This window comes from Salvelinus fontinalis, chromosome 32 (genome assembly GCF_029448725.1).
Source record: "Salvelinus fontinalis isolate EN_2023a chromosome 32, ASM2944872v1, whole genome shotgun sequence".
NCBI lineage: Eukaryota > Metazoa > Chordata > Actinopteri > Salmoniformes > Salmonidae > Salvelinus > Salvelinus fontinalis.
In genome coordinates, this window is record NC_074696.1 from 13,884,116 (window position 1) to 13,909,542 (window position 25,427).

The following is a 25,427-nucleotide window of genomic DNA, read 5'->3' on the forward strand; positions in this document are numbered from 1 at the left end:
TCCATGAAATGGGGTATCAGTCTACTCAGTATAATAAGAGGTACGATGCTAATATTTGTGTGTAAACTCTTTAGAATTGTAATCTGTGGGTGTCACTGAGTAGGCTGATACCCACTTTCATGGACTCAAGATCCATAGGTATTCTTTGTGTCAAATAAACGAATTATTGCATTTTGTTGAGTTTATATAACAAGTTCCAAAATTGTTTAGCTTTATCTAGTCCAATTGTGGTATGATTTCACTATTGTTATCTCTTTCGATGGGGACTTTTATTTTGAAGGAAAAACGCCGAATCCACTATTGTTGCTCACGCTAATGTTGTTCACAACACGATGCGTGCGATCTGTCACTCCTCCCCAACATTTTGCCGGAGAATAGGATGGGAGAAGGCTGGGTCTGGGTGCAGAGGCAGAATTGCACGGTACTACGTCTGGGAATATTCGTGCACGGTGGAGAACGCGCCTCACAGCTCCTCTGCTTCGAATAGTAGGTTTGTATAGGGTTTACTAATACTTATCAGTTTTATGTTAATTCTTTAATAAATGCGGGGTTTTCTGAGGTGGTGGATCCTCGTTTAACAAATCCAACGAGTTTCAATTCAACAGTAGCCTAACCGACTGCTATTCATGGTTAATCTTCTCCGGTAAGTGTTCTCCAGACTCCATCTACGAATGTAAAAAGTTGCGCCTTAATGTCAAACAGGTCCGTTTATTTCTAATGCCAGAATGGCAGAGTGTTTGGTTTGCTATGGGCAAATTCCGAAACATAGGTTTTTTATTTATTTATTCTGCTGCAGCACCGCCAGGCAAGGAAGGTGGGCTTCGAACAGTCCCATTGAATGAACCAAGGATTTTGGGAATATTGATGATGGGGGAGATAGGATATTTGGGCTGCAGGGAGGCTGATATTTGATGAAAGGCCTTTGCTGCTTGAACTAATTGGAGCGCCGAATCAAAGTTTCTGCTCAATGAGGCATTTTGATCAATGTTAAAGTTACAATTTTGGGCATCAATTCGAAGTTAAATGCAGTAGTGTTTGCTGAGCTGGGTTTGTCATTTTTTATTTATTTAACTAGGCAAGTCAGTTAAGAACAAACTCTTATTTTCAATGACGGCCTAGGAACAGTGAGTTATAAACTGCCTTGTTCAGGGGTAGAACGACAGATTTGTGCCTTGTCAGCTCGGGGATTCGAACTTGCAACATTTCGGTTACTAGCCCAATGCTCTAACCACTAGGCTACCCTGCCGCCCCAAATTGTCATGAGTTCTCAGTTTTCGCTGAGAAGCAAATTAATTTGTCTCAATATATATTAAGGCTCCTTGCTATTTCTTTGAATGCTTTTCAAAAACCACATGTTTTAGGGATAGGAAGACAGATTTGTCATACATGCAATTACTGTAAAGAAGTTTAGCTTTACACTTTGAAGACAAAATGTAGAGATTAGAGTGTGGGCCTCCATTATATAGAATTAGTCTGTCTATTATCTTCAAACCTGACCTCTTTAGTTTAGTCAATTAAATTAGTTTATAGTAAATTAAATAAAGTACTCGCCACTCAATCTTTATAATAGTGACATTCATCTGGTGTTGAGATGCACATGTACCTCCTGCATGGGCACAGAGATAAACTGGTCCTAGAGCCACTGGGCAAGACCAGCAGAAGGTTACAGTAGGCCTATTCTATTCTACAATAGCATCAGATAGCAACAGAAGGGTTGAGGTCAGACTGATGACTGGGCCAGTAGTCTCTGAGCCAAAGACGTCGTCTACCCTGTCATTAGACAGACAAACAGCAACAGGTTTAGAGGTTTGTTCCCTACCACTGGCCTAGAAGGCTGGCGCTTCCCTGGTGTCAAGAGAAACACCCGCCCTCGTTCTGTGTGTAAGTACATTTACATTATTTAGCAGACGCTCTTATCCAGAGCGACTTACATTTAACCTTTTTATTTAACAAGGCAAGTCAGTTAAGAACAAACTCTTATTTTTCAATGACGGCCTAGGAACAGTGAGTTAACTGCCTTGTTCAGGGGCAGAACGACAGATTTGTACCTTGTCAGCTCGGGGAATTGAACTTGCAACCTTTCGGTTACTAGCCCAACGCTCTAACCACTAGGCTACCCTGCTGCCACAGTAAGTCTACTGTGTTTGTAGTCATTGTCTCTCTGTGTGTGTGTTTTGTGTTGTGTAGTCTGTGTACTGTAGTCTTGTCTACTGGAATTAGAAGAGGAACTCGTGGTTTAAACTTTCACAATTTGTCTGGCCAGTTTGGCCGTATGCAGGGTAGACAAGACTACTACTGTAGCATAACAATCATCACATTGTTTTGACCACATGTTGGATCTGAGAATAAACTTCCTTCGGGGAGTCTGTTATTCTCTCGTGGACTATATCACACTGAGTTTATTGACCCGAGAGTAGTTAGTTCATCTGAACGTCTTGATATAGACGACCCACTGAGCAAAAACTGCTTGAATCTCCGTTGTTTCCACTTCAACCCCCCAGAAATCTATGTGATGACTTTGAATCAACATGGAAAACGGATTTTCAAAAAATGATATAGGGATTTTTTTTTGTTGAATTTCAAGTTGAATTCACGTACAGTAGGTTAACAACTCAACCAAATGTAAATCAAAACTAGACCTTGAACTGAAGTCTGTGCCCAATGGGATGCCTTTATGTCAGTCAAGTTGAAACTGGCTATTGGTTTAATTAGACACAGGTGCAATATGCAGAAGTCATTCCGTTACTTCCTAGTTGCTAGAATTCCAATGGTGTATCTAATTTCAGTTTGTGACAAAATAAGCAAAAAATAGTGTAGAGAATCATTGTACCAACTAAACCGATGTGAAATATAATTTCAATAACAACAAAATATTGTATTTTCAGCTGTTTGAAAAGCTGGTGTACAAAACCGAAAGTAAAAGACGCAAAAACGAGCGCACATAGAAACAGATCTACCGCTTCTTAGACTGGCTTTCAATGAGAATGACAGATCTATAACTCACATTTCTATGTGAATTTGGTCGGGTCGAACCCAAAAGTTACATATTGCAGCATTAACTGCTGTGTTTGTTAATACCAGTTTATTACACCCCCAGGTCAAATATGTGGATTAATCAGCTCCACACTAATAATGGTTTTGTTGGACAAAATTGATTGAAGCAGACAATTGTGGATGCGGTACATGTCTGTGATATATTTATCCCCTGCATTAGTGGTGTATCATGTCCATATTTATAATTAGCTGTAGGGTACTGGCAGCTGTTGTGGAGAAGACTAGAAGTACACTTCAACACACACCACTACATTCTCCTAACACACAATGTGAAGGAGAATTTGTTTTGTCGAGGTGAAAGCTTTTGTTCACACACCTTCTGAGTGACATGACCGCACTTAATTTGTGGGCAATTCCACGATAACAGAATTGCAACGAGACTCCGATTTTTCACTTAAAATGTATGTCAAACAAAAACCTTGATTTCAAAGTTTAACAAACCATACAATTATGAACAAGGACTACTTTTAAGAATTTACATGCAACATTTTACAAAAACACATTTACTGTGCAGATGCAAAGTTTGCTAACAGAATTTCAGAAATATCGTGGTGATGTATTATTGAAAGGTACACAAAGATATACATGGACTACCATTCCAAAGTTTGGGGTCACTTAGAAATGTCCTTGTTTTCTGAAAGAAAAGCAAATTCTTTTGTCCATTTAATATAACATCAAATTGATCAGAAATACAGTGTAGACATTGCTAATGTTGTCAATTACTTTTGTAGCTGGAAACGGCTGATTTTTAATGGAATATCTAGGCGTACAGCGGCCCATTATCAGCAATCATCCAGTAGAGCTCAGTAGACTATAGTATAGTTCAGTTCAGTAGAGCTCAGTATAGTATAGTATAGTAGAGTTCAGTACAGTAGAGCTTAGTAGAGTATAGTATAGTTCAGTTCAGTAGAGCTCAGTAGAGTATAGTATAGTTCAGTTCAGTTCAGTAGAGCTCAGTAGAGTATAGTTCAGTACAGTACAGTCGAGCTTAGTAGAGTATAGTATAGTTCAGTACAGTAGAGCTCAGTAGAGTATAGTATAGTTCAGTTCAGTAGAGTATAGTATAGTTCAGTACAGTACAGTATAGTATAGTAGAGTTCAGTTCAGTAGAGCTCAGTGGAGTATAGTATAGTTCAGTATAGTAGAGTAGAGCTTAGTAGAGTATAGTTCAGTTCAGTACAGTAGAGCTCAGGGGAGTATAGTATAGTTCAGTACAGTACAGTGGAGCTCAGTGGAGTATAGTATAGTATGTTTCAGTAGAGCTTAGTAGAGTGTACAGTAGAGTAGAGCTTGGTATAGTTCAGTACAGTACAGTAGAGCTCAGTAGAGTATAGTTCAGTACAGTAGAGCTCAGTGGAGTATAGTATAGTTCAGTACAGGAGAGCTCAGTAGAGTATAGTATAGTTCGGCACAGTGGAGCTCAGTAGAGTATAGTATAGTTCAGTACAGTAGAGTACATTATAGTGTACTCAACTCTAGTGTGCTCTACTGTGTACTGAACCCTACTGTACTGAACTGTATTGAACTATAATGTAATTTTCTTTACTGTACTGAACTATACTCAACTTTTCTTTACTGTACTTTACTGAACTCTACTCTACTTTTCTTTACTGTACTGTGCTGTACTGTACTGTACTGTGCTCTACTGTACTGTACTGTGCTGTACTGTACTGTGCTGTACTGTGCTGTACTGTACTGTGCTGTACTGTGCTCTGCTGTGCTGTACTGTGCTGTACTGTGCTGTACTGTGCTGTACTGTGCTCTACTGTGCTCTACTGTACTGTACTGTGCTGTACTGTACTGTGCTGTACTGTACTGTACTGTGCTCTACTGTACTGTACTGTACTGTACTCTACTGTACTGTGCTGTACTGTGCTCTACTGTACTGTACTGTGCTGTACTGTACTGTACTGTACTGTACTGTGCTGTACTGTACTGTACTGTGCTGTACTGTGCTGTACTGTGCTGTACTGTACTCTACTGTGCTGTACTGTGCTGTACTGTACTCTACTGTACTGTACTGTGCTGTACTGTACTGTGCTGTACTGTGCTCTACTGTACTGTACTGTGCTGTACTGTACTCTACTGTACTGTGCTGTACTGTACTGTGCTGTACTGTGCTGTACTGTACTCTACTGTGCTGTGCTGTGCTGTACTGTGCTGTACTGTGCTGTACTGTACTCTACTGTGCTGTGCTGTGCTGTACTGTGCTGTACTGTACTGTACTGTGCTGTACTGTACTGTGCTGTACTCTACTGTGCTGTACTGTACTCTACTGTACTGTACTGTACTGTGCTGTACTGTACTGTACTGTGCTGTACTGTACTGTGCTGTACTCTACTGTGCTGTACTGTACTGTACTGTGCTGTACTGTACTGTACTGTGCTGTGCTGTACTGTGCTGTACTGTGCTGTACTGTACTCTACTGTGCTGTGCTGTACTGTGCTGTACTGTGCTGTACTGTACTGTACTGTGCTGTACTGTACTGTGCTGTACTCTACTGTGCTGTACTGTACTGTACTGTACTGTGCTGTACTGTACTGTACTGTGCTGTACTGTACTGTGCTGTACTCTACTGTGCTGTACTGTACTGTACTGTACTGTGCTGTACTGTACTGTACTGTGCTGTGCTGTACTGTACTGTACTGTGCTGTGCTGTGCTGTACTGTACTGTGCTGTACTGTGCTGTACTGTACTGTGCTGTACTGTACTGTACTCTACTGTGCTGTGCTGTACTGTACTGTACTGTGCTGTACTGTACTCTACTGTGCTGTACTGTGCTGTACTGTACTGTACTGTACTGTGCTGTACTCTACTGTGCTGTACTGTACTGTGCTGTACTCTACTGTGCTGTACTGTACTGTGCTGTACTCTACTGTGCTGTACTGTACTGTGCTGTACTCTACTGTACTGTACTCTACTGTGCTGTACTCTACTCTACTGTACTGTACGGTACTGTGCTGTACTGTACTGTGCTGTACTGTACTCTACTGTGCTGTGCTGTACTGTACTCTACTGTGCTCTACTGTGCTGTGCTGTACTGTACTCTACTGTGCTGTACTGTGCTGTACTGTACTGTACAGTTGAAAAATGTATATATGCCTTAATTGATTAAAAAAAAAATATATATATATATATATACTTTTAACTTTCATTTGACATGCTCCTATGAACTTCCCATGTTGGTGCTCTTGAGTCCTTTTACATGTAAAAGTGTTTCTACAGCTGGGAGAAGGAACCATGTGTGAAGGTGTCTTCACTGCACCAACAGGGCCCCTCAACCCTGATGACTCAGACACCTAGACCTTAGTGATGCTGTAAACTGATACCATCATTTCACACAATACTGTATGATTTAAAGTTGCAATATGTCACTTTTTTGGCAGAGCAATTTCCTCAAATAGGCCTTTCAGATCTAGGCTAGTATATATCGGTGGCTAGAATCCACTTCAGAATCTTGAGACGTGTTTGTTTCCATCACTGGGGATGTAAACAGTGAGGTGTCTGGTTCTACACTGAGGCAATTACTCCAATATGCTCCATTTGACAACTTTACCATTGAACTGGTTCACCTCGGGCTGAGAGTTAAATCCTGTGTGTGTGTGCGTGTGTTTGCATGTCCTTGTGTCTCTGTGCATGCTTGCATGTGTCTGCGAGTGTGTTTATATGAGATTATGATTTTAACCTCACAGGCTCAATAAAGTAGTTTAGGAAACAGGAAGTACTCTTGAGCCACCTCAGAGCCGTTTCTCTCCCTGAGTCACACTGTCAGCAAGCCTCTGCCAGAAGGTGTTTTGGCAACTGTGGTTATAGTTAAAAGGCTTGGCTGGCTCTAAAACTTCTTACGTATTCTAATTTCCTGGCATCAAAAGCCTCTATCTTCAGGAACTTCCATTCCTTTCCCTCATGCGAGTCTAAATTATTGAAGGAGCAGAGATACATTTTACCATTTCCAATATTCATCATTTCCCAAATAGCAATGAAATTCACAATTGACTCACCAGTAACTGTAAATGCTTGCTTATTCTAGTTTAATACGATCCATGTGTTTCACGTTAAACGCTTATAAACCTCTTGAAGATGGCAGAAAGAGGGAGGGGGGGGGGGGGCGGGAGGGAGGGCGAAGCAAAGGACAGACTTAATAAGAGGGATGTAAAAAATAAATACACACTATATTCACAGAGAGAAGAAAGAAAGAGGGAGATATTAAATGCTAATCATAAAATGAAGGTATTGATCTCTGTTCGTAGGACCATTGTTGGTGCTATTTAAAACTCACTGCTATTGACCCTGGCCAAAATGATTTTCCATTTGGATGTGAACATTGTTAGAGCGCTAGTTAGTCATACCTTTCAGAGCATGTTAATACTGGCAATGATTGGAACAAAAACAACTGAAGACCTGTAGCAGACTGGGACACTTTTATCAAAGGTCATTCCATTACATTGACATCCCTGACGGTGGAAAAATGTGTTGCTGCACATTGATGTCAACTAATGAAAATTGACCAGCTGCGTCAAACTGGTTGCAAAATAAATGGACGGAGATTTTCAATGTACCGATTCCATGACACATGGTTTATGAACTGGTACAAAAAAACAACACTTGATTCAACGCTTAGAGTTTATCGATATAAATTATTATACAAAATTCTTGCCACCAACAGAATGCTATATATATATATATGGGGCGTACAACAATCTCAGCTCTGTAGGTTTTGCTGCAAAGTGACAGAATCACTAGATCCTTTATTCTGTCGTTGCCCTTATTTAGTCTGTTTCATGAACGGTTAAAAAATCACATCATTAACTTAAAATTAACCTTAGAAATAGCAGTGTTGAGCGATATGGAAAGCCATAGTCAGTCAATTAATAATATAATACTCAAAGGTTTTCATCTTTGGCTCACAATCTGTGGATACTATATGATTTGAAAGGTTTAAAAAAGTATGTAAAACATCACAGCACAATTTAAAAAATATATGGCACATGAAAACCAAATGAGGGTGGTCTTATGGTGATAGGTGGGATGGGCTGAGAGTGGCTGAGGGGCGGGATTAAAGAGCTAAGGTCTATGGTGATAGGTGGAATGGGAGGAGAGTGGCTGAGGGGTGGGATTAAAGAGCTAAGGTCTATGGTGATAGGTGGAATGGGAGGAGAGTGGCTGAGGGGTGGGATTAAAGAGTTTATGTTCAGTAATGTATTATTGTTATGTGACTGATGTATATACAAGTACCATGTATGTAAATGTTGCAGAAAAGCTGTAAAAAAAAAACTAAAAAGATATGTGTCCTCTGAAGAGGGGGTTGGTGGATGGGTTTAAAAAAAAAATATTATAATACAAAATACATTTAAAAAATACTCAGTAACCTCTAAACCACCCAGGATTCTCCTCTGAACCCAACTGTACAATGTATTACCTAAAAAGGAAATAATCTGGCTGTGATATTCAAAACAGATGTATTAATGATTTATAATACAGGCTTAGTTATTCTGATTGACTAATGAATTATAATACAGGCTTAGTTATTCTGATTGACTAATGAATTATAATACAGGCTTAGTTATTCTGATTGACTAATGAATTATAATACAGGCTTAGTTATTCTGATTGACTAATGAATTATAATACAGGCTTAGTTATTCTGATTGACTAATGATTTATAATACAGGCTTAGTTATTCTGATTGACTAATGAATTATAATACAGGCTTAGTTATTCTGATTGACTAATGAATTATAATACAGGCTTAGTTATTCTGATTGACTAATTACATTTAAGTCATTTAGCAGACGCTCTTATCCAGAGCGACTTACAAGTACATACATCCATACTTTTTTGTACTGGCCCCCCGTGGGAAACGAACCCACAACCCTGGCGTTGCAAGCGCCATGCTCTACCAACTGAGCCACACGGGACCATTGACTAATGAATTATAATACAGGCTTAGTTATTCCGTGACAAACTGACCAAGTCAAACATCTTTCAGATCAAGATCACTCAATCTTAGCTGCCATCTTGAACACGTTTCCTTAATGATCACAGTCTCTGTACTCAAACCATATGATCGATATGGTTATCCCGTCCCTGTCCACCCTGCTACGACCTCACACATCTCATCAGCTCAGGTTTTGATTTGGTTGTTAGTTTCCTGTCAGGGCACTGCAATGGATTGTGACAGGCAGCTACTCCTAGAGTTGTGTTATGAGGAAGTGTGTCATGTGTCTGTTTCTGATGATTCATCGTGTTTTCATGTCGTGCCATAACTGCAATATTCTCCTGGGGTGCGTCTCAAATGGAATCCTATTCCCTATATACTGTAGTATCGATGGGGAGGGGGAAATCTATACGGTTAAAGGTCGGGATTTCCTTTTTGACGATATATCGTATCGTTTTGACCAAAACTCCTTTATTTGTCTTTTATTGCTTGTTCTGCATCTTCTTTTTAAATAGGAGCCAATTTGTTTAAGGCACTTTATTTCCATGACAACACTGGTTTTCTCATGTCTCTCTCTTGTCCTTCTGCAGCAGACACATGCTGAGCAATATGTTTAAAACGTTTAATCGCAATAAAATGACAGTATCAAATAGCAATACAAATAGAATCATGACGATTGCAGTACATATCGTATCGTGAGGTCCCTGGCAATTCCCAGCCATACTACAAAGTGCACTACTTTTGACCAGAACCCTATGGGCCCTAGTACACTATATAGGGAATAGTGCCCTGTACACCACTGTGAACACAACAGTGAGGGTAGTAGTGATAGTAAAGGCCACAGCAGGGTACAGGGTAGTAGTGTTAGTAAAGGCCACAGCAGGGTACAGGGTAGTGGTGTTAGTGATGGCCACAGCAGGGTACAGGGTAGTGGTGTTAGTATAGGCCACAGCAGGGTACAGGGTAGTGTGGTGTTAGTGAAGGCCACAGCAGGGTACAGGGTAGTGGTGTTAGTAAAGGCCACAGCAGGATACAGGGTAGTGTGGTGTTAGTGAAGGCCACAGCAGGGTACAGGGTAGTGGTGTTAGTAAAGGCCACAGCAGGGTACAGGGTAGTGTGGTGTTAGTGATGGCCACAGCAGGGTACAGGGTAGTGGTGTTAGTATAGGCCACAGCAGGGTACAGGGTAGTAGTGTTAGTGATGGCCACAGCAGGGTACAGGGTAGTAGTGTTAGTGATGGCCACAGCAGGGTACAGGGTAGTAGTGTTAGTGATGGCCACAGCAGGGTACAGGGTAGTGTGGTGTTAGTGAAGGCCACAGCAGGGTACAGGGTAGTGGTGTTAGTAAAGGCCACAGCAGGGTACAGGGTAGTGTGGTGTTAGTGATGGCCACAGCAGGGTACAGGGTAGTGGTGTTAGTATAGGCCACAGCAGGGTACAGGGTAGTAGTGTTAGTGATGGCCACAGCAGGGTACAGGGTAGTAGTGTTAGTGATGGCCACAGCAGGGTACAGGGTAGTGTGGTGTTAGTGAAGGCCACAGCAGGGTACAGGGTAGTGTGGTGTTAGTAAAGGCCACAGCAGGGTACAGGGTAGTGGTGTTAGTGAAGGCCACAGCAGGGTACAGGGTAGTAGTGTTAGTTAAGGCCACAGCAGGGTACAGGGTAGTGGTGTTAGTTAAGGCCACAGCAGGGTACAGGGTAGTGTGGTGTTAGTAAAGGCCACAGCAGGGTACAGGGTAGTGGTGTTAGTTAAGGCCACAGCAGGGTACAGGGTAGTGTGGTGTTAGTAAAGGCCACAGCAGGGTACAGGGTAGTGAACACCGGGCATATAGAATACTAGCTACACCCTGTTCCTCTACAATCAAGCCTGTATAATAATCTAATGACGCCCAGACACATATCAGACACCTGGTTGTCAGGTAGGCAACGCCTTTAAAACATGTTGTCACTCTTGGCCTGTCATTGTTTTCTAGGCTTTGGAATGTTGGATCACCATTGTCTGATTGCAGGTCTCAGATCTGTGTTTAGTCCCTACTGTACACACAGTATTACTACTGCCAGCCGTCTTTGTCCAGACTCCAGACACACCTCACATCACGTCGTGTCTGATCTTGCCCGTCCAGTGCACTCACTCACTCACTCACTCACTCACTCACTCACTCACTCACTCACTCACTCACTCACTCATTCACTCACGCACTCACACACACACACACCCTCACTCACTCACTCACTCACTCACTCACTCACTCACTCACTCACTCACTCATTCACTCACGCACTCACACACACACACACCCTCACTCACTCACTCACTCACTCACACACTCACTCACTCACACCCTCACTCACTCACTTACTCACTCACTCAATCTCACTCAATCACTCACTCACTCACTCCTTCACTCACTCCATCACTCACACACAAACACACTCACACACACACACACACACACACACACACACACACACACACACACACACACTCACTCACTCACTCACTCACTCACTCACTCACTCACTCACTCACTCACTCACTCACTCACTCACTCACTCACTCACTCACTCACTCACTCAGTCACACACTCTCTCACTCACTCACTCACTCACTCACTCACTCACTCACTCACGCACTCACACACACACTCACTCACTCACTCACTCACTCACTCACTCACTCACACACCCTCACTCACTCAATCTCACTCACTCACTCATTCACTGACTCACTCACTCACTCCATCACTCACTCACTCACTCACTCACTCACTCACTCACTCACTCACACATTCACTCACTCACACATTCATTCACTCACTCACTCACTCACTCACTCACTCCCTCACACACACACACTGTTATCAACCGGGGGCCCTTAGCAATTTTCTCAGGATAACAGGAAGGAGGGAGGTTTGAGCTTGTGTCTGATAGTTGTCGTGTTATTGGTCTGCCTGTGTAGCGTCTCTGACCCGGTGACCGGCCATTTCAAAGGTAACACTGTCCTGGCACCCCAATGGTGGAACCAACTTCCCCTGATGCTAGGAGTCCCTGCCGTTCTTCCAAAAACGTTGGGCTCTGGAACCCTACCTCTTCAAAGACTATCTTAAGTAAGACATCTCAGTCTTATCCCTTATCCCTTATCCCCTAGTCTTATCTTATCATCTCAGTCTTACTTTTTTCACTTGTCTTTTCCTAATAGCACTGATATTGCTGTGAAATCTATGCACGCAATGACTGTAAGTCGATTTGGAGAAAAGGGTCTGTTAAACGGCTTATATTATTATTAGAATTCTGGGAAGACAAATGAACGAGCTGTTGCTCAATCACTAAGGGAGCTTTTTCTAAAACGCCCGGTTAAATTGTACGTAAGAGCATTTTTTAAATCTTTAAATGGCTAAACTAGTGAGAAATATATGTGATAATATAAAAATATATATATATTCTGATATTGAATTATTTCACCATATTTAATGAATGTATATATTACACTGTATGTATATTAACATTAACTTCCAATGGTTTTGTACTTAAACTGCTGAATGAGTCCAAAAAGATGCTGTGATTGATTTATTTTGAAGATATACCAGAAATCACCAAAACAGGTTTGCCCATCTTTATTGAGGAAAAATGTACATACTACGACTGTGATATATGGTTGTCTCACCGAGCTATCTTCAAATAAATGCACTAATTGTCTCTCTGGGGAAGAGCTTCTGCTAAATGAATAGAATGTAAATGTAAAGGTGATTAGATGGAATTGATTGTGGTTAATCCTGACACATCAAATCAAATCAAGTTTATTTGTCACGTGTGCCGAATATAACAGGTGTAGGTAGACCTATGCACTTATTCCCCTCCTGTCATTACTACAGATCCCTGATGAGAAAACAAAGCTGTGTGCATCCAGCTATAAGTCATTTTTTGTCTCCAGATGAACTGGGTCATGTGACACTAACATAGAGCTACGTAGTTGACTCCAGCTATAAGTCATGTGACACTAACATAGAGCTACGTAGTTGACTCCAGCTATAAGTCATGTGACACTAACATAGAGCTACGTAGTTGACTCCAGCTATAAGTCATGTGACACTAACATAGAGCTACGTAGTTGACTCCAGCTATATGTCATGTGACACTAACATAGAGCTACGTAGTTGACTCCAGCTATAAGTCATGTGACACTAACATAGAGCTACGTAGTTGACTCCAGCTATATGTCATGTGACACTAACATAGAGCTACGTAGTTGACTCCAGCTATAAGTCATGTGACACAAACATAGAGCTACGTAGTTGACTCCAGCTATAAGTCATGTGACACTAACATAGAGCTACGTAGTTGACTCCAGCTATAAGTCATGTGACACTAACATAGAGCTACGTAGTTGACTCCAGCTTGAGGCTGACTATTTTTGGGGGAGATGACTTGCTGGAATGCTGTGGCTTCTGTCTGCAGTATGGAGTCTGATAGGATAGGACCGTGTGTGTGTGTGTGTGTGTGTGTGTGTGTGTGTGTGTGTGTGTGTGTGTGTGTGTGTGTGTGTGTGTGTGTGTGTGTGTGTGTGTGTGTGTGTGTGTGTGTGTGTGTGTGTGTGTGTGTGTGTGTGTGTTCCCGGTCCCTTGGTTATGTAGTGGTGCTGATGCAGCAGAGCCCTAGTTGCCAGTCCAGGTCAGCGCACTGCAGGGTGTGTGTTGCTGCTCCTGTATAATGTGACGGAGGGAATAACCTCATCTCACACCACTGGATAACAGCACTGCAGGAGCACACACACACATTGCAGGAACACACACACACACTGCAGCTATGCCGCCCTTTGACTAGATGGCGCTGTAAAACAAAATGGGTGTAGTCGTAACACTTCCTGTAGAGGAAGTCATTATCTGTGTTTTTAAATCAGGTCTCACTGAGAGGCAGTGTCAGGTGTTGATGGGAAACAGGACCTTCGTTCAACAGCAACACCACCCAACATCCCTGGAGGCCTTATGCATAGGACTCATCAACACAAGATAATGAACCATAGACACAAGATAATGAACCATAGACACAAGATAATGAACCCTAGACACAAGATAATGAACCATAGACACAAGATAATGAACCCTAGACACAAGATAATGAACCCTAGACACAAGATAATGAACCCTAGACACAAGATAATGAACCCGAGACAGAAGATAATGAACTTTAGACACAAGATAATGAACCCTAGACACAAGATAATGAGCACGAACAAACAACCATTTGTCTGTTTGTATATCAAGAGGAGGTCATCAATGGTTTATGGTCCTCGAGGAGATATCAAGAGGAGGTCATCAATGGCCTATAGTCCCCGAGGAGGAATGTGATGAGAAATGTGATTGAAGGTGGAGTCTCCTAGCAGATAGGGGACACCTTGTTACCAGTCTGAGAAAGACCTTATCTACCTGCTGTTCTCTTCATCTCCCCCCTGTCCCCCCCCCCCCTCTCGCTCTCTCTCTCTCTCCCCTTCCCTCCTCATCCCTCATTTTTTCTCCCACTCTCCCCACCCGCTCCCTCTCTCTCTCTGGATGGAAACTTCCCAAGGAGCAGGATCTGGTGTCCTGTCTGTCGGTAGCCTTGCGTGGGCAGAGGGACGGGGACATGGAGCTGTGTTTGTCTGATATTTTTCATCCTAATTACCCACAGTGCACCACACCATGTAGCTCTTGTACTTTTCACAATTAAAGTGGGACCTTCCTCTTCCTAATGGCTGGCCTGTCTGAGGAAAAAGCTATGTTATCTAGCTGGGGCTTATTGATACAACCTTTAGTGTAACAAAGGCCTGCTGTAGTCTCAGCCCAAGTCCCAGTTCAGTTAGGCAGTGCTATTGTGGACAGAGAACACACTAGTCCACTTATGTTTTATAGTTAGACCTTAGAAGCACACAGACTCAATATCAAACACTAAAACAAGAAGCTTGATCTCATTGATGGAAAATCAATGATATGATATGGGCAACAATGAAGCTCACCTGGGCGTGATCTGATTTGAGGCAAGTCTGGTCTGGAGCAACAAGCTGTATCTGTATCATGTCTTTTCATTGGCTCTGTCATATCTGTTTATGTTCTATTTTAGTGTGAGCTGGAACAGGAAGACTTCTAGGTGGTCATCGCTGGGCCAACAGTCTATTAACTGTAAGTAGTGTATTGTACGGTGTGCGTGTGCGTGTGACGGTGGGTGTGCGTGTGACGGTGGGTGTGCGTGTGCGTGTAAGAGAGAAAGATAGTCTTCCCTGTTCTGTGAGAACCACATTAAGAGTAACAATAACTGCACAGTACAACACACCATCAGTTTCCCATCTTATAAAAGCTGTACCGGAATCTGACCAGACTCTGACCGGACTTTGACCAGACATGGGCAGAGACCCTTCTACCCCAGACACCAGACTCCAACCCTCCTACCCCAGACACCAGACTCCAACCCTCCTACCCCGGGACCAGACTCCAACCCTCCTACCCCGGGGACCAGACTCCAACCCTCCTACCCCAGACACCAGACTTCAACCCTCCTACCCCGGGGACCAGACTCCAACCCTCCTACCCCGGGGACTAGACTCCAACCCTCCTATTCCAGATTCCAACCCTCCTACCCCAGAGGCCAGACTCCAACCCTCCTACCCCAGAGGCCAGACTCCAACCCTCCTTCTCTGGAGGACAGACTCCAACCCTCCTACTCCAGAGGCCAGACTCCAACCCTCCTACTCCAGAGGCCAGACTCCAACCCTCCTACTCCAGAGGCCAGACTCCAACCCTCCTACTCCAGAGGCCAGACTCCAACCCTCCTACCCCAGAGGCCAGACTCCAACCCTCCTACTCCAGAGGCCAGACTCCAACACTCCTATTCCAGAGGCCAGACTCCAACCCTCATACTCCAGAGGCCAGACTCCAACCCTCCCACTCCAGAGGCCAGACTCCAACCCTCCCACTCCAGAGGCCAGACTCCAACCCTCCCACTCCAGAGGCCAGACTCCAACCCTCCCACTCCAGAGGCCAGACTCCAACCCTCCCACTCCAGAGGCCAGACTCCAACCCTCCCACTCCAGAGGCCAGACTCCAACCCTTCTCTGGAGGCCAGACTCCATTATCTTTTGCTACCCATTCCTGGCACTACAGTCCTTCCATAGAGACTGAGGCCAGTCCATTTTGATTAGAAATGAAAATACTGTATGACTATACGGAGACAGGCAGGCTTCCATATTGATAATGCCCACCGTTCCTGCTAGTGTCTCTCCATTGCGACTGTATCAGTCATGTTGATAAAGAGTTACTGGAACTGTATTCTAACAGACCTGCATATTGATAATGGGCCTGGTAATAGGACGGAGCCCATGTCACCGGAGAGAGCTTTTATCTCTCTGTTTCTCCTCAAAGTGCAGCAGTAACATGAGAACAACAGCAGGGGATAGAGAATGATGCAGTAACATGAGAACAACAGCAGGGGATAGAGAATGATGCAGTAACATGAGAACAACAGCAGGGGATAGAGAATGATGCAGTAACATGAGAACAACAGCAGGGGATAGAGAATGATGCAGTAACATGAGAACAACGCAGGGGGATAGAGAATGATGCAGTAACATGAGAACAACAGCAGGGGATAGAGAATGATGCAGTAACATGAGAACAACAGCAGGGGATAGAGAATGATGCAGTAACGTGAGAACAACAGCAGGGGATAGAGAATGATGCAGTAACGTGAGAACAACAGCAGGGGATAGAGAATGATGCAGTAACGTGAGAACAACAGCAGGGGATAGAGAATGATGCAGTTATGCTAATTATCCACTGTTAGTTTATTACAATGGTGTTTTCTTTTTTTAACTCCCCCCTCCCTCTCTCCCTCCCTCCCTCCCTCCCTCCCACTCTCTCCCTCCCTCCTTCCCTCCCATTCTCTCGCTCTCTCCCTCCCTCCCTCCCCCCTCCCTCCCTCCTCCTCCTTCCCTCCCATTCTCTCCCTCCTTCCTCCCTCCCTCCTCCCCACCTCTCCTCCCTCCTCCTCCTCCCTCCTTCCTCTCCCTCCCTCCTCCCTCCCTCCCCCACTCTCTCCCTCCCTCCTTCCCTCCCATTCTCTCCCTCCTTCCCTCCCCCTCCCTCCCTCCCTCCACTCCTCATCCCTCCCTCCTTCCCTCCCATTCTCTCCCTCCTTCCCTCCCTCCCTCCCTCCCTCTCTCTCCCTCCTTCCCTCTCTCTCTCTCCCTCCTTCCCTCCCTCCTTCCCTCCCTCTATCTCCCTCCCTCTCTCTCCCTCTCTCTCTCTCCCTCCTTCCCTCCCTCCCTCCCTCCCTCTCTCTCTCTCCCTCCCTCCCTCCCTCCCTCCCTCCCTCCCTCCCTCCCTCCCTCCCTCCCTCTCTCCCCCTCTCTCTCTCTCTCTCTCTCTCTCTCTCTCTCTCTCTCTCTCTCTCTCTCTCTCTCTCTCTCTCTCTCTCTTCTCTCTCTCTCTCTCTCTCTCTCTCTCTCTCTCCTCCTTCCAACTCCCTCCCTCCCTCCTTCCCTCCCTTTATCTCCCTCCTTCCCTCCCTCTCTCTCCCTCCCTCTCTCTCCCTCCCTCTCTCTCCCTCCTTTCCTCCTTCCCTCCCTCTCTCCATCTCTCCCTCCTTTCCTCCCTCTCTCCCTCCTTCCTTCCTTCCCTCTCCAAAACACATAGGGCTCATTGAGTAAATCTGTGTCTGGTCGTTTGCCAAAGCGAACAGTCGGTAAATATGCTGCACTATCCAGAGCTGGACAATGGCACTCATAGAGGACATGGCCATGTTTATTGACAGCGGGGGCTGAGAGTTAGAGTAGGGGGGAGGACCCCTGAGTGAGTCGATAGTAGGCTACGTTAGGAGAAAGGATGTTCTGGCCACGTAAAGAGAAGAAATGCATATTCGTGGGTCTTTCCTCAAGAGCTTTTCTTTTTAACGTTGAGACTGTGTGGTTCTCATGTTGATGTAAGATAAACATGGTGAGTGTGGGAGGACTAAACACAGTACTGATGGGTTTTTTGCTTCGTGTTTGGCTGTTTTGCCCAGCTGAATAGCTGTTACAATATCCTTCTACAGTTGAATACCTGTTACCAAATCCTTCTACACCATATCCTTCTTGTCACGCCTTCTTCTATCCTTCTTGGGTGGGCATTCTATGTTCATTTTCTACGTTTTGTATTTCTTTGTGCTTGGCCGGGTGTGGTTCTCAATCAGGGACAGCTGTCTATCGTTGTCTCTGATTGAGAACCATACTTAGGTAGCTTTTCCCCACCGATGCTTGGTGGGTAGTGTTTTCTGTTTTGTGTCTGCACCAGACAGAATTGTTTCGTGTTGTTACATTTTATTTTATCTCAGTGTTCAGTTTAAATAAATAATCATGAACACTTACCACGCTGCGCTTTGGTCCGATCCTTCTTCAACAGACAACCGTTACACTTCTACAGTTGAATATCTGTTACCACATCCTTCTACAGTTGAATACCTGTTGCCATATCCCTCTACAGTTTAACACTTGTTGTCATATCCTTCTACAGTTGCCTTAGGAACTTCAGTTTCCTTGGAAACTGCAGCTAGTTGTTGACTGGTATAATCCTCTTGTAGGGTAGAACATTCTCCATTGCTAGGTTTTCACATTAGAAAAATACCTACAAAAATCGAATTGTCCTTGGTCACAAAAGTTCTTTTATCGCTTAACCAACTATGTAAGAACTTAGGAATGTATTTATCCAACTCCTACCTCTACCATCACAGGGTAGTCCCAGAGAGGAGAGGAGAGGAGAGGAGAGGAGAGGAGAGGAGAGGAGAGGAGTTTGGAGCATAAAGGAAAGGAAAGAAAATGTAGTGGAATTAAATAAAATATGTAGTGTGTGTTTGTGTCTGTGTGGGTGTGTGTGTGTGCCGATAATGTGGGCGATCTCTCAGGACTGGAGATGGAGGTCGTGCTGGAAGGAGAGAGAGAGATTGAGGAGAGAGGGAGATTGAGAAAGAGGAGAGAGGGAGATTGAGAAAGAGGAGAGAGGGAGATTGAGAAAGAGGAGAGAGGGAGATAGAGAAAGAACCAGCATGCAGCAGGGAGGAGACTGTGCTGCAGGGAGGAGACTGTGCTTCAGGGGGAGACTGTGCTGCAGGGAGGAGACTGTGCAGCAGGGAGGAGACTGTGCAGCAGGGAGGGGACTGTGCAGCAGGGAGGGGACTGTGCTGCAGGGAGGAGACTGTGCTGCAGGGAGGAGACTGTGCTGCAGGGAGGAGACTGTGCTGCAGGGAGGAGACTGTGCTGCAGGGAGGAGACTGTTATGGGTTTAAGATGGCACAGTGATGCCATCTGTTGGTAAATGTTTATTACTGCAACTCATGTATTTATACCGGGGTGCTTGAGATACCCGGAAGTGTCATGATGTACAGAACAAGGCTGGTTACTCGCATGAATGTCTCTGTCTCGTCATTTACCATTGGAACAAACATGGGGTCAGAAGAAGGATCACTAACCATGCTTTCCGCAAATTAGAGTAACCTGTTCTGGTTTACCAAACAATTGTTTATTTGAGTAAAATTTCGCCGGAATTGGCTTTAGCTAGAGTGAGTTTGCTAGTTAGCTTCAGTGTTGTTAGCACCGGTTAGACATGGCAGCGAACATTCCCCCTCCCGCCGTTATGAAGCTCAGCGGGGATTGGAGCACGAACTGGGATACGTTTAGAGGTGAATGGGAAGACTATGCGCTAGCAACGGGACTTCTGGAAAAGGACGAAGAGGTAGTGGCTGCCACTTTGAGGACTATAATGGGAACTGAATGCCGACACGTATACAAACACAACCTGAACCTAACAGCAGCTCAGCAAGGTAACGCTATAACTATTCTTGATGCTCTTGAACATTACTTTAAGCCAGCAAAGAACGTCATCTACGAGCGTTATGTTTTTGGTTGTTGCAAACAGGAGAACGGGGAGTCCATTGACAGCTTTGTCACTAGGTTAAGGGAAAAGGCAGCTACATGTGACTATGGTGTTTTAAGAGATGAACTGATCAGAGATAAGATTGTGCTTGGCATAACTGATGAGGGCACCCGCAGACGTTTGCTGAGAGAACGTGACCTGACGCTGGTCTTGGCAGTGGAGACATGCCGTGCAGCAGAGCTTACTGATATACGGATAAGGTCCATGGAGCTAGAAAGGCAACATATGGACAATGTCAATGCTACATTCAGGCAGCCAGTAAAGAAATTCCCCTTTGCCACAGCTAATGCTAATACTACAGCCAACTCTGCAGTAGACAACCCCAATACATGCCGATATTGTGGCATTTCTCATGGACGAGGAAAAGAACACTGCCCAGCCTATGGAAAAATATGCAAATCCTGTGGTACAGCTAATCACTTTGCAAGGGTCTGCATGAAAAGCAAGAGAAAGGAGGGTAAGGTGCACTCTATTGAAACAAACCCAGATGAAGGGAACAACAGCACGGAGGATGTATATGCTAGCGAGTGCATAGGGGCAGTGAAGGCAAAAGGGAAAAAGTGGTTCGTCACTCTGCTACTTAATAATAAACCACAGCAATGCCAGATAGATTCAGGGGCCACATGCAACGTTATGAGCCTTAAAGATAAAAGGAGGCTCGCGCCCAGAGACAATCTCACACAGAGTAGCACCAAGCTGAAACTGTATTCAGGCCAGTTCATGACCTCTTTAGGCCTGTTTGTGACAGAGTGTGTTTTACGTGGCCAGAAACACACCCTTGAGTTTGAAATAGTTGAGGCTAGTCAACAGCCATTACTGTCAGGTTCTACATGCGAGCGCCTTGGGCTTATTAACTTTACCATCCCAGCTGATCTTAACATTATAGATAAAGTCAAGGCTGGGCCCCTGAGCAAGGAGACACTCCTAAGCAAGTACCATGATGTCTTCAACGCCCCGGTCGAGTCAGTTCCCGGGGAAGTCCACTTTGAGTTGGACGCAGCAATCCAGCCTGTCCAGTGTGCACCCCGTAATGTACCAGTGGCCATGAAAGCAGCTACGAAGGCTCAGCTTGACAAATACGAAGCAGATGGCCACATGATATCCGTCACTGAGCCTACAGACTGGATAAGTAATATGGTTATCATCAAGAAACCAGACAAGCTACGGATATGCATTGATCCTAAACACCTCAACCGGGCTCTGCGACGTTCACATTACATTATGCCCACGTTGGAGGATGTTCTTTACAAGCTCCCAAAGGCCAGAATCTTCACGCTCGTGGACGCTAGAGATGCCTTCCTGCAGTGCAAGCTCGACGAGCCCAGCAGCTACATGACCACCTTTTGGACACCCTGGGGCAGGAAGAGGTGGTTGAAGCTTCCGTTTGGTGTCTCCGTGGCTCCAGAGGTGTATCAGCGGAAGCAGCACGAGCTGTTGATGGGACTCAGTGGCGTGGAACCCATAGCAGATGACATCCTCGTAGTGGGCTGTGGGGACAGTGATGAGGAGGCAGAATGTGACCATGACGCCAAGCTGCTGGCCCTGATGGTCAGATGCAGACAGGTCAAGCTAAGACTAAGCATAAAAAAGCTTCAGTTTAAAGTGCCAGAGGTCCGCTTTCATGGGCACATTTTGTCCTCCATCGGATTGAAGGCGGATCCTGAAAAAGTGAAGGCTGTCTTGGAAATGCCCCACCCATCTGACGTGAAAGGAGTGCAGCGCTTCGTCGGATTCGTCACTTACCTGGCCAAATTCCTACCGCGGCTCTCTGAAGTGTGTGAGCCACTAAGGAGGCTCATGGACAAGGACGCCATCTGGCATTGGCTCCCAAAACATGACGCAGCGGTGAGGGAAATAAAAAAACTGGTCACCCAGACACCTGTACTGCGTTACTACAATGTGTCAAAACCTGTCACGATTCAGAGTGACTCAAGCCAGTATGGACTTGGCTGTTGCCTCATGCAGGAGAGCCAGCCTGTGGCATTCGCCTCTAGGGCACTCACCCTAACAGAGCAGAACTATGCCCAGATAGAGAAGGAGTGCCTCAGCATTGTGTTTGCATGCCAACGCTTCCACCACTACCTGTACGGGCGTGACAATATTACCGCAGAGACAGATCACAAGCCCCTTATTGCTATATTCAGCAAGCCTCTTCTGAATGCCCCAAAACGACTGCAGAGCATGCTACTGGCCCTACAAAACTACAACCTCACGGTGGTGTATAAGCCAGGGCCAGAGATGTATGTGAGTGACACGCTCAGCAGGGCTACTGCATCAGGCATTCACACACGCTCCATGCATGAACAACACGCAGTGTGCAGCTTACAAAGAGAGCAAGTGGATGTTGAACACATCAACCAGGCTGACTACCTCAATGTTACGGACCAGCGCCTTATACAAATCAGACAGCACACAGACAGGGACGGACAACTCCAGGAATTGAGGTCTGTGATTATGATGGGCTGGCCCGACTGCAAGGAAGAAACTGCTTTAGCCGTCAGAGAATATTGGCAAGTCAAAGAGGAGCTCAGTGTTCAAAACGGAGTAATATTCATGTGTCAGAGAGTCGTTATTCCCCGGTCTCTGCGCCATGAGATGTTGGCGCGTGTGCACTCAAGTCACATAGGAGGTGAGGCCTGTTACAGACAAGCACGTGACACACTGTATTGGCCAGGAATGCAGAGTGAAATCAAAGACTATGTCAGTAAATGCACAATCTGCAATGAATATGCCATTGAACAACAGAGAGAGACGATGATGTCCCACGAGCTACCGATGCGCCCCTGGCAGATAGTAAGTTTAGATCTCTTCCAGCACAGTGGCAAAGACTTTCTGCTGGTAGTTGATCATTATTCAGACTTTTGGGAGATTGACCTCCTCCCCGACCTCTCAGCAGAGACAACGATCAAACGCTGCAAGGCTCAGTTTGCCCGCTATGGCCAGCCAGATAGGGTAATTTCAGACAATGGACCCCAATTCTCCGGTGTTGAGTTCCGAAAATTTGCTGCAGGATGGGAATTTGAGCACGTCACTTCATCACCACGATACCCAAAAGCTAATGGGAAGGCGGAGTCCGCAGTAAAAATCGCAAAGAACCTCTGCAAAAAGGCTCTGCGAGAGGGCAAAGATGCCTGGAAAGCAATCCTGCAGTGGCGCAATACCCCGACAGAAGGCATGGATAGCAGCCCGGCCCAGCGCCTCATGGCACGGCGCTTAAAAGCAGCTCTGCCAGTAGCCAACACTCTCCTGGAGCCCTGTGTGGTGACTGACGTGCTGGTGAAGCTACGTCACAGAAGACAGGTCTCCAAGTTCATCTACGACAAATCAGCAAAAGACTTACCTGAGCTCAGGGTGGGTGAAACGGTGCGAATGAAGCCACTACCAGGGGACCGGACGGGCCTCTGGAGACTCGGATCCTGTGTACAGAAAGTGGCACCACGCTCCTACTTGGTCGAAGTGAATGGATCATTGTACCGTCGCAACAGGGTTGACCTTCGGATTGCTGAGCCCGCACCTACTCAGAACCCTGATGGTCAAAGGGGTCGCATGACAAAAGACGGAACTCCAGCAATGGTGCCTGAGGCACTGGGCGAAGAGCCAGGTGATCACAGGTCAAGTCACATGGGGCCTGAGGCACTGGGCGAAGAGCCAGGTGATCACAGGTCGGCTGCTCCCTCGCCCATCAATACTCCTCTTAGACTGTCAGGTGACACGCCTGTGCGGGAACCCGCAGTCCTCGCAGACAAGCCCCCTGTCTTTTCACGCTACGGGCGTTTGTCTCAGCCACCAAAAAGACTTAATCTGTAGGTTTCCCATCAGGGTTGACAGAAAGAGAAAAGAAAAAAAAAAAGTAAAGAGACTATCAAAATGTGTTAAGTTGTTATCTGAGAAAAAAAAAAAAAAAAAAAAACTAAACTGTTCATGTTGGAAACTATTACTAGGTTTGTTTTGTTAATGAATTGACACCTCCTGTCCTATTTTATTAAAGGGAAGATGTTATGGGTTTAAGATGGCACAGTGATGCCATCTGTTGGTAAATGTTTATTACTGCAACTCATGTATTTATACCGGGGTGCTTGAGATACCCGGAAGTGTCATGATGTACAGAACAAGGCTGGTTACTCGCATGAATGTCTCTGTCTCGTCATTTACCATTGGAACAAACAGAGACTGTGCTGCAGGGAGGGGACTGTGCTGCAGGGAGGGGACTGTGCAGCAGGGAGGAGACTGTGCTGCAGGGAGGAGACTGTGCTGCAGGGAGGAGACTGTGCTGCAGGGAGGGGACTGTGCTGCAGGGAGGAGACTGTGCTGCAGGGGGGGAACTGTGCTGCAGGGAGGGAACTGTGCTGCAGGAAGGGGGCTGTGCTGCAGGGAGGGTACTGTGCTGCAGGGAGGGGACTGTGCTGCAGGGAGGGGACTGTGCTGCAGGGAGGGGACTGTGCTGCAGTGAGCAGAAACAAAAAAGTTCTGAACTCAAGCCAGCTAGAAAAACCTTCTCAGAATACTGAACAACTGAGGAGTTAAGAAGAGAAGAGGCCAAAACTGAAGAATAGACGATTCTAGTGCATTCTAGTGCATCCTAATGCATTCTAGTGATTTGTAGAGCCTTCTAGTACATTTGAATGCATTACAATGTGTTGTAGAGCATTCTAGTGCATTCTAATGCGTTGTAGAGCATTCTAGTGCATTCTAATGCATTGTAGAGCATTCTATTGCATTCTAATGCATTGTAGAGCATTCTAGTGCATTCTAATGCATTGTGGAGCATTCTAGTGCATTCTAATGCATTGTAGAGCATTCTGGTGCATTCTAATGCATTGTAGAGCATTCTAGTGCATTCTATTGCATTGTAGAGCATTCTAGTGCATTCTAATGCATTGTAGAGCATTTTAGTGCGTTCTAATGCATTGTGGAGCATTCTAGTGCATTCTAATGCATTGTGAAGCATTCTAGTGCATTCTAATGCATTGTGGAGCATTCTAGTGCATTGTAGAGCATTCTAGTGCATTCTAATGCATTGTGGAGCATTCTAGTGCATTCTAATGCATTGTGGAGCATTCTAGTGCATTCTAATGCATTGTGGAGTATTCTAGTGCATTCTAATGCATTGTGGAGCATTCTAGTGCATTCTAATGCATTGTAGCGCATTCTAGTGCATTCTAATGCATTGTGGAGCATTCTAGTGCATTGTAGAGCATTCTATCGGAGGGCCTGTTGTCCGGACCTCTGGCAGTCTCTATGGGGGTGCCACAGGGTTCAATTCTCGGGCCGACTCTTTTCTCTGTATACATCAATAATGTCGCTCTTGCTGCTGGTGACTCTCTGATCCACCTCTACGCAGACGACACCATTCTGTATACATCTGGCACATCTTTGGACACTGTGTTAACAAACCTCCAAACGAGATTCAATGCCATACAACACTCCTTCCGTGGCCTCCAACTGCTTTTGAATGCTAGTAAAACTAAATGCATGCTCTTCAACCGATCGCTGCCCGCACCCGCC

General features: G+C 45.2%; 2 protein-coding genes across 6 annotated transcripts in view; both read left to right on the plus strand.

The window, feature by feature from the left end:
• Positions 1–374: 374 nt before the first annotated feature.
• LOC129830789 (phosphoprotein associated with glycosphingolipid-enriched microdomains 1-like) overlaps positions 375–25,427 on the plus strand; it is a 109,095-nt gene continuing 84,042 nt past the window's right edge. Inside the window, exons 1-2 of one of the 5 annotated variants that reach the window (XM_055893516.1) lie at positions 375–490; positions 15,085–15,143. The gene's annotated coding sequence lies outside the window, so the exon portion shown is untranslated. Of the gene's footprint in view, positions 491–11,733; positions 12,099–15,084; positions 15,144–25,427 lie in introns of those variants that run through there. The other 4 variants (XM_055893517.1, XM_055893514.1, XM_055893515.1 and 1 more) reach the window with 4 other exon arrangements.
• Positions 15,363–16,139, plus strand: LOC129830520 (uncharacterized). Its single transcript, XM_055893090.1, has one exon. The coding sequence runs from the start codon at positions 15,363–15,365 to the stop codon at positions 16,137–16,139; it is 777 nt and encodes a 258-aa protein (XP_055749065.1).

Excerpts from the sequence above, each read along its gene's own strand:
- LOC129830520 (XM_055893090.1), top strand. The coding sequence starts at position 15,363 with ATGGGCAGAGACCCTTCTACCCCAGACACCAGACTCCAACCCTCCTAC.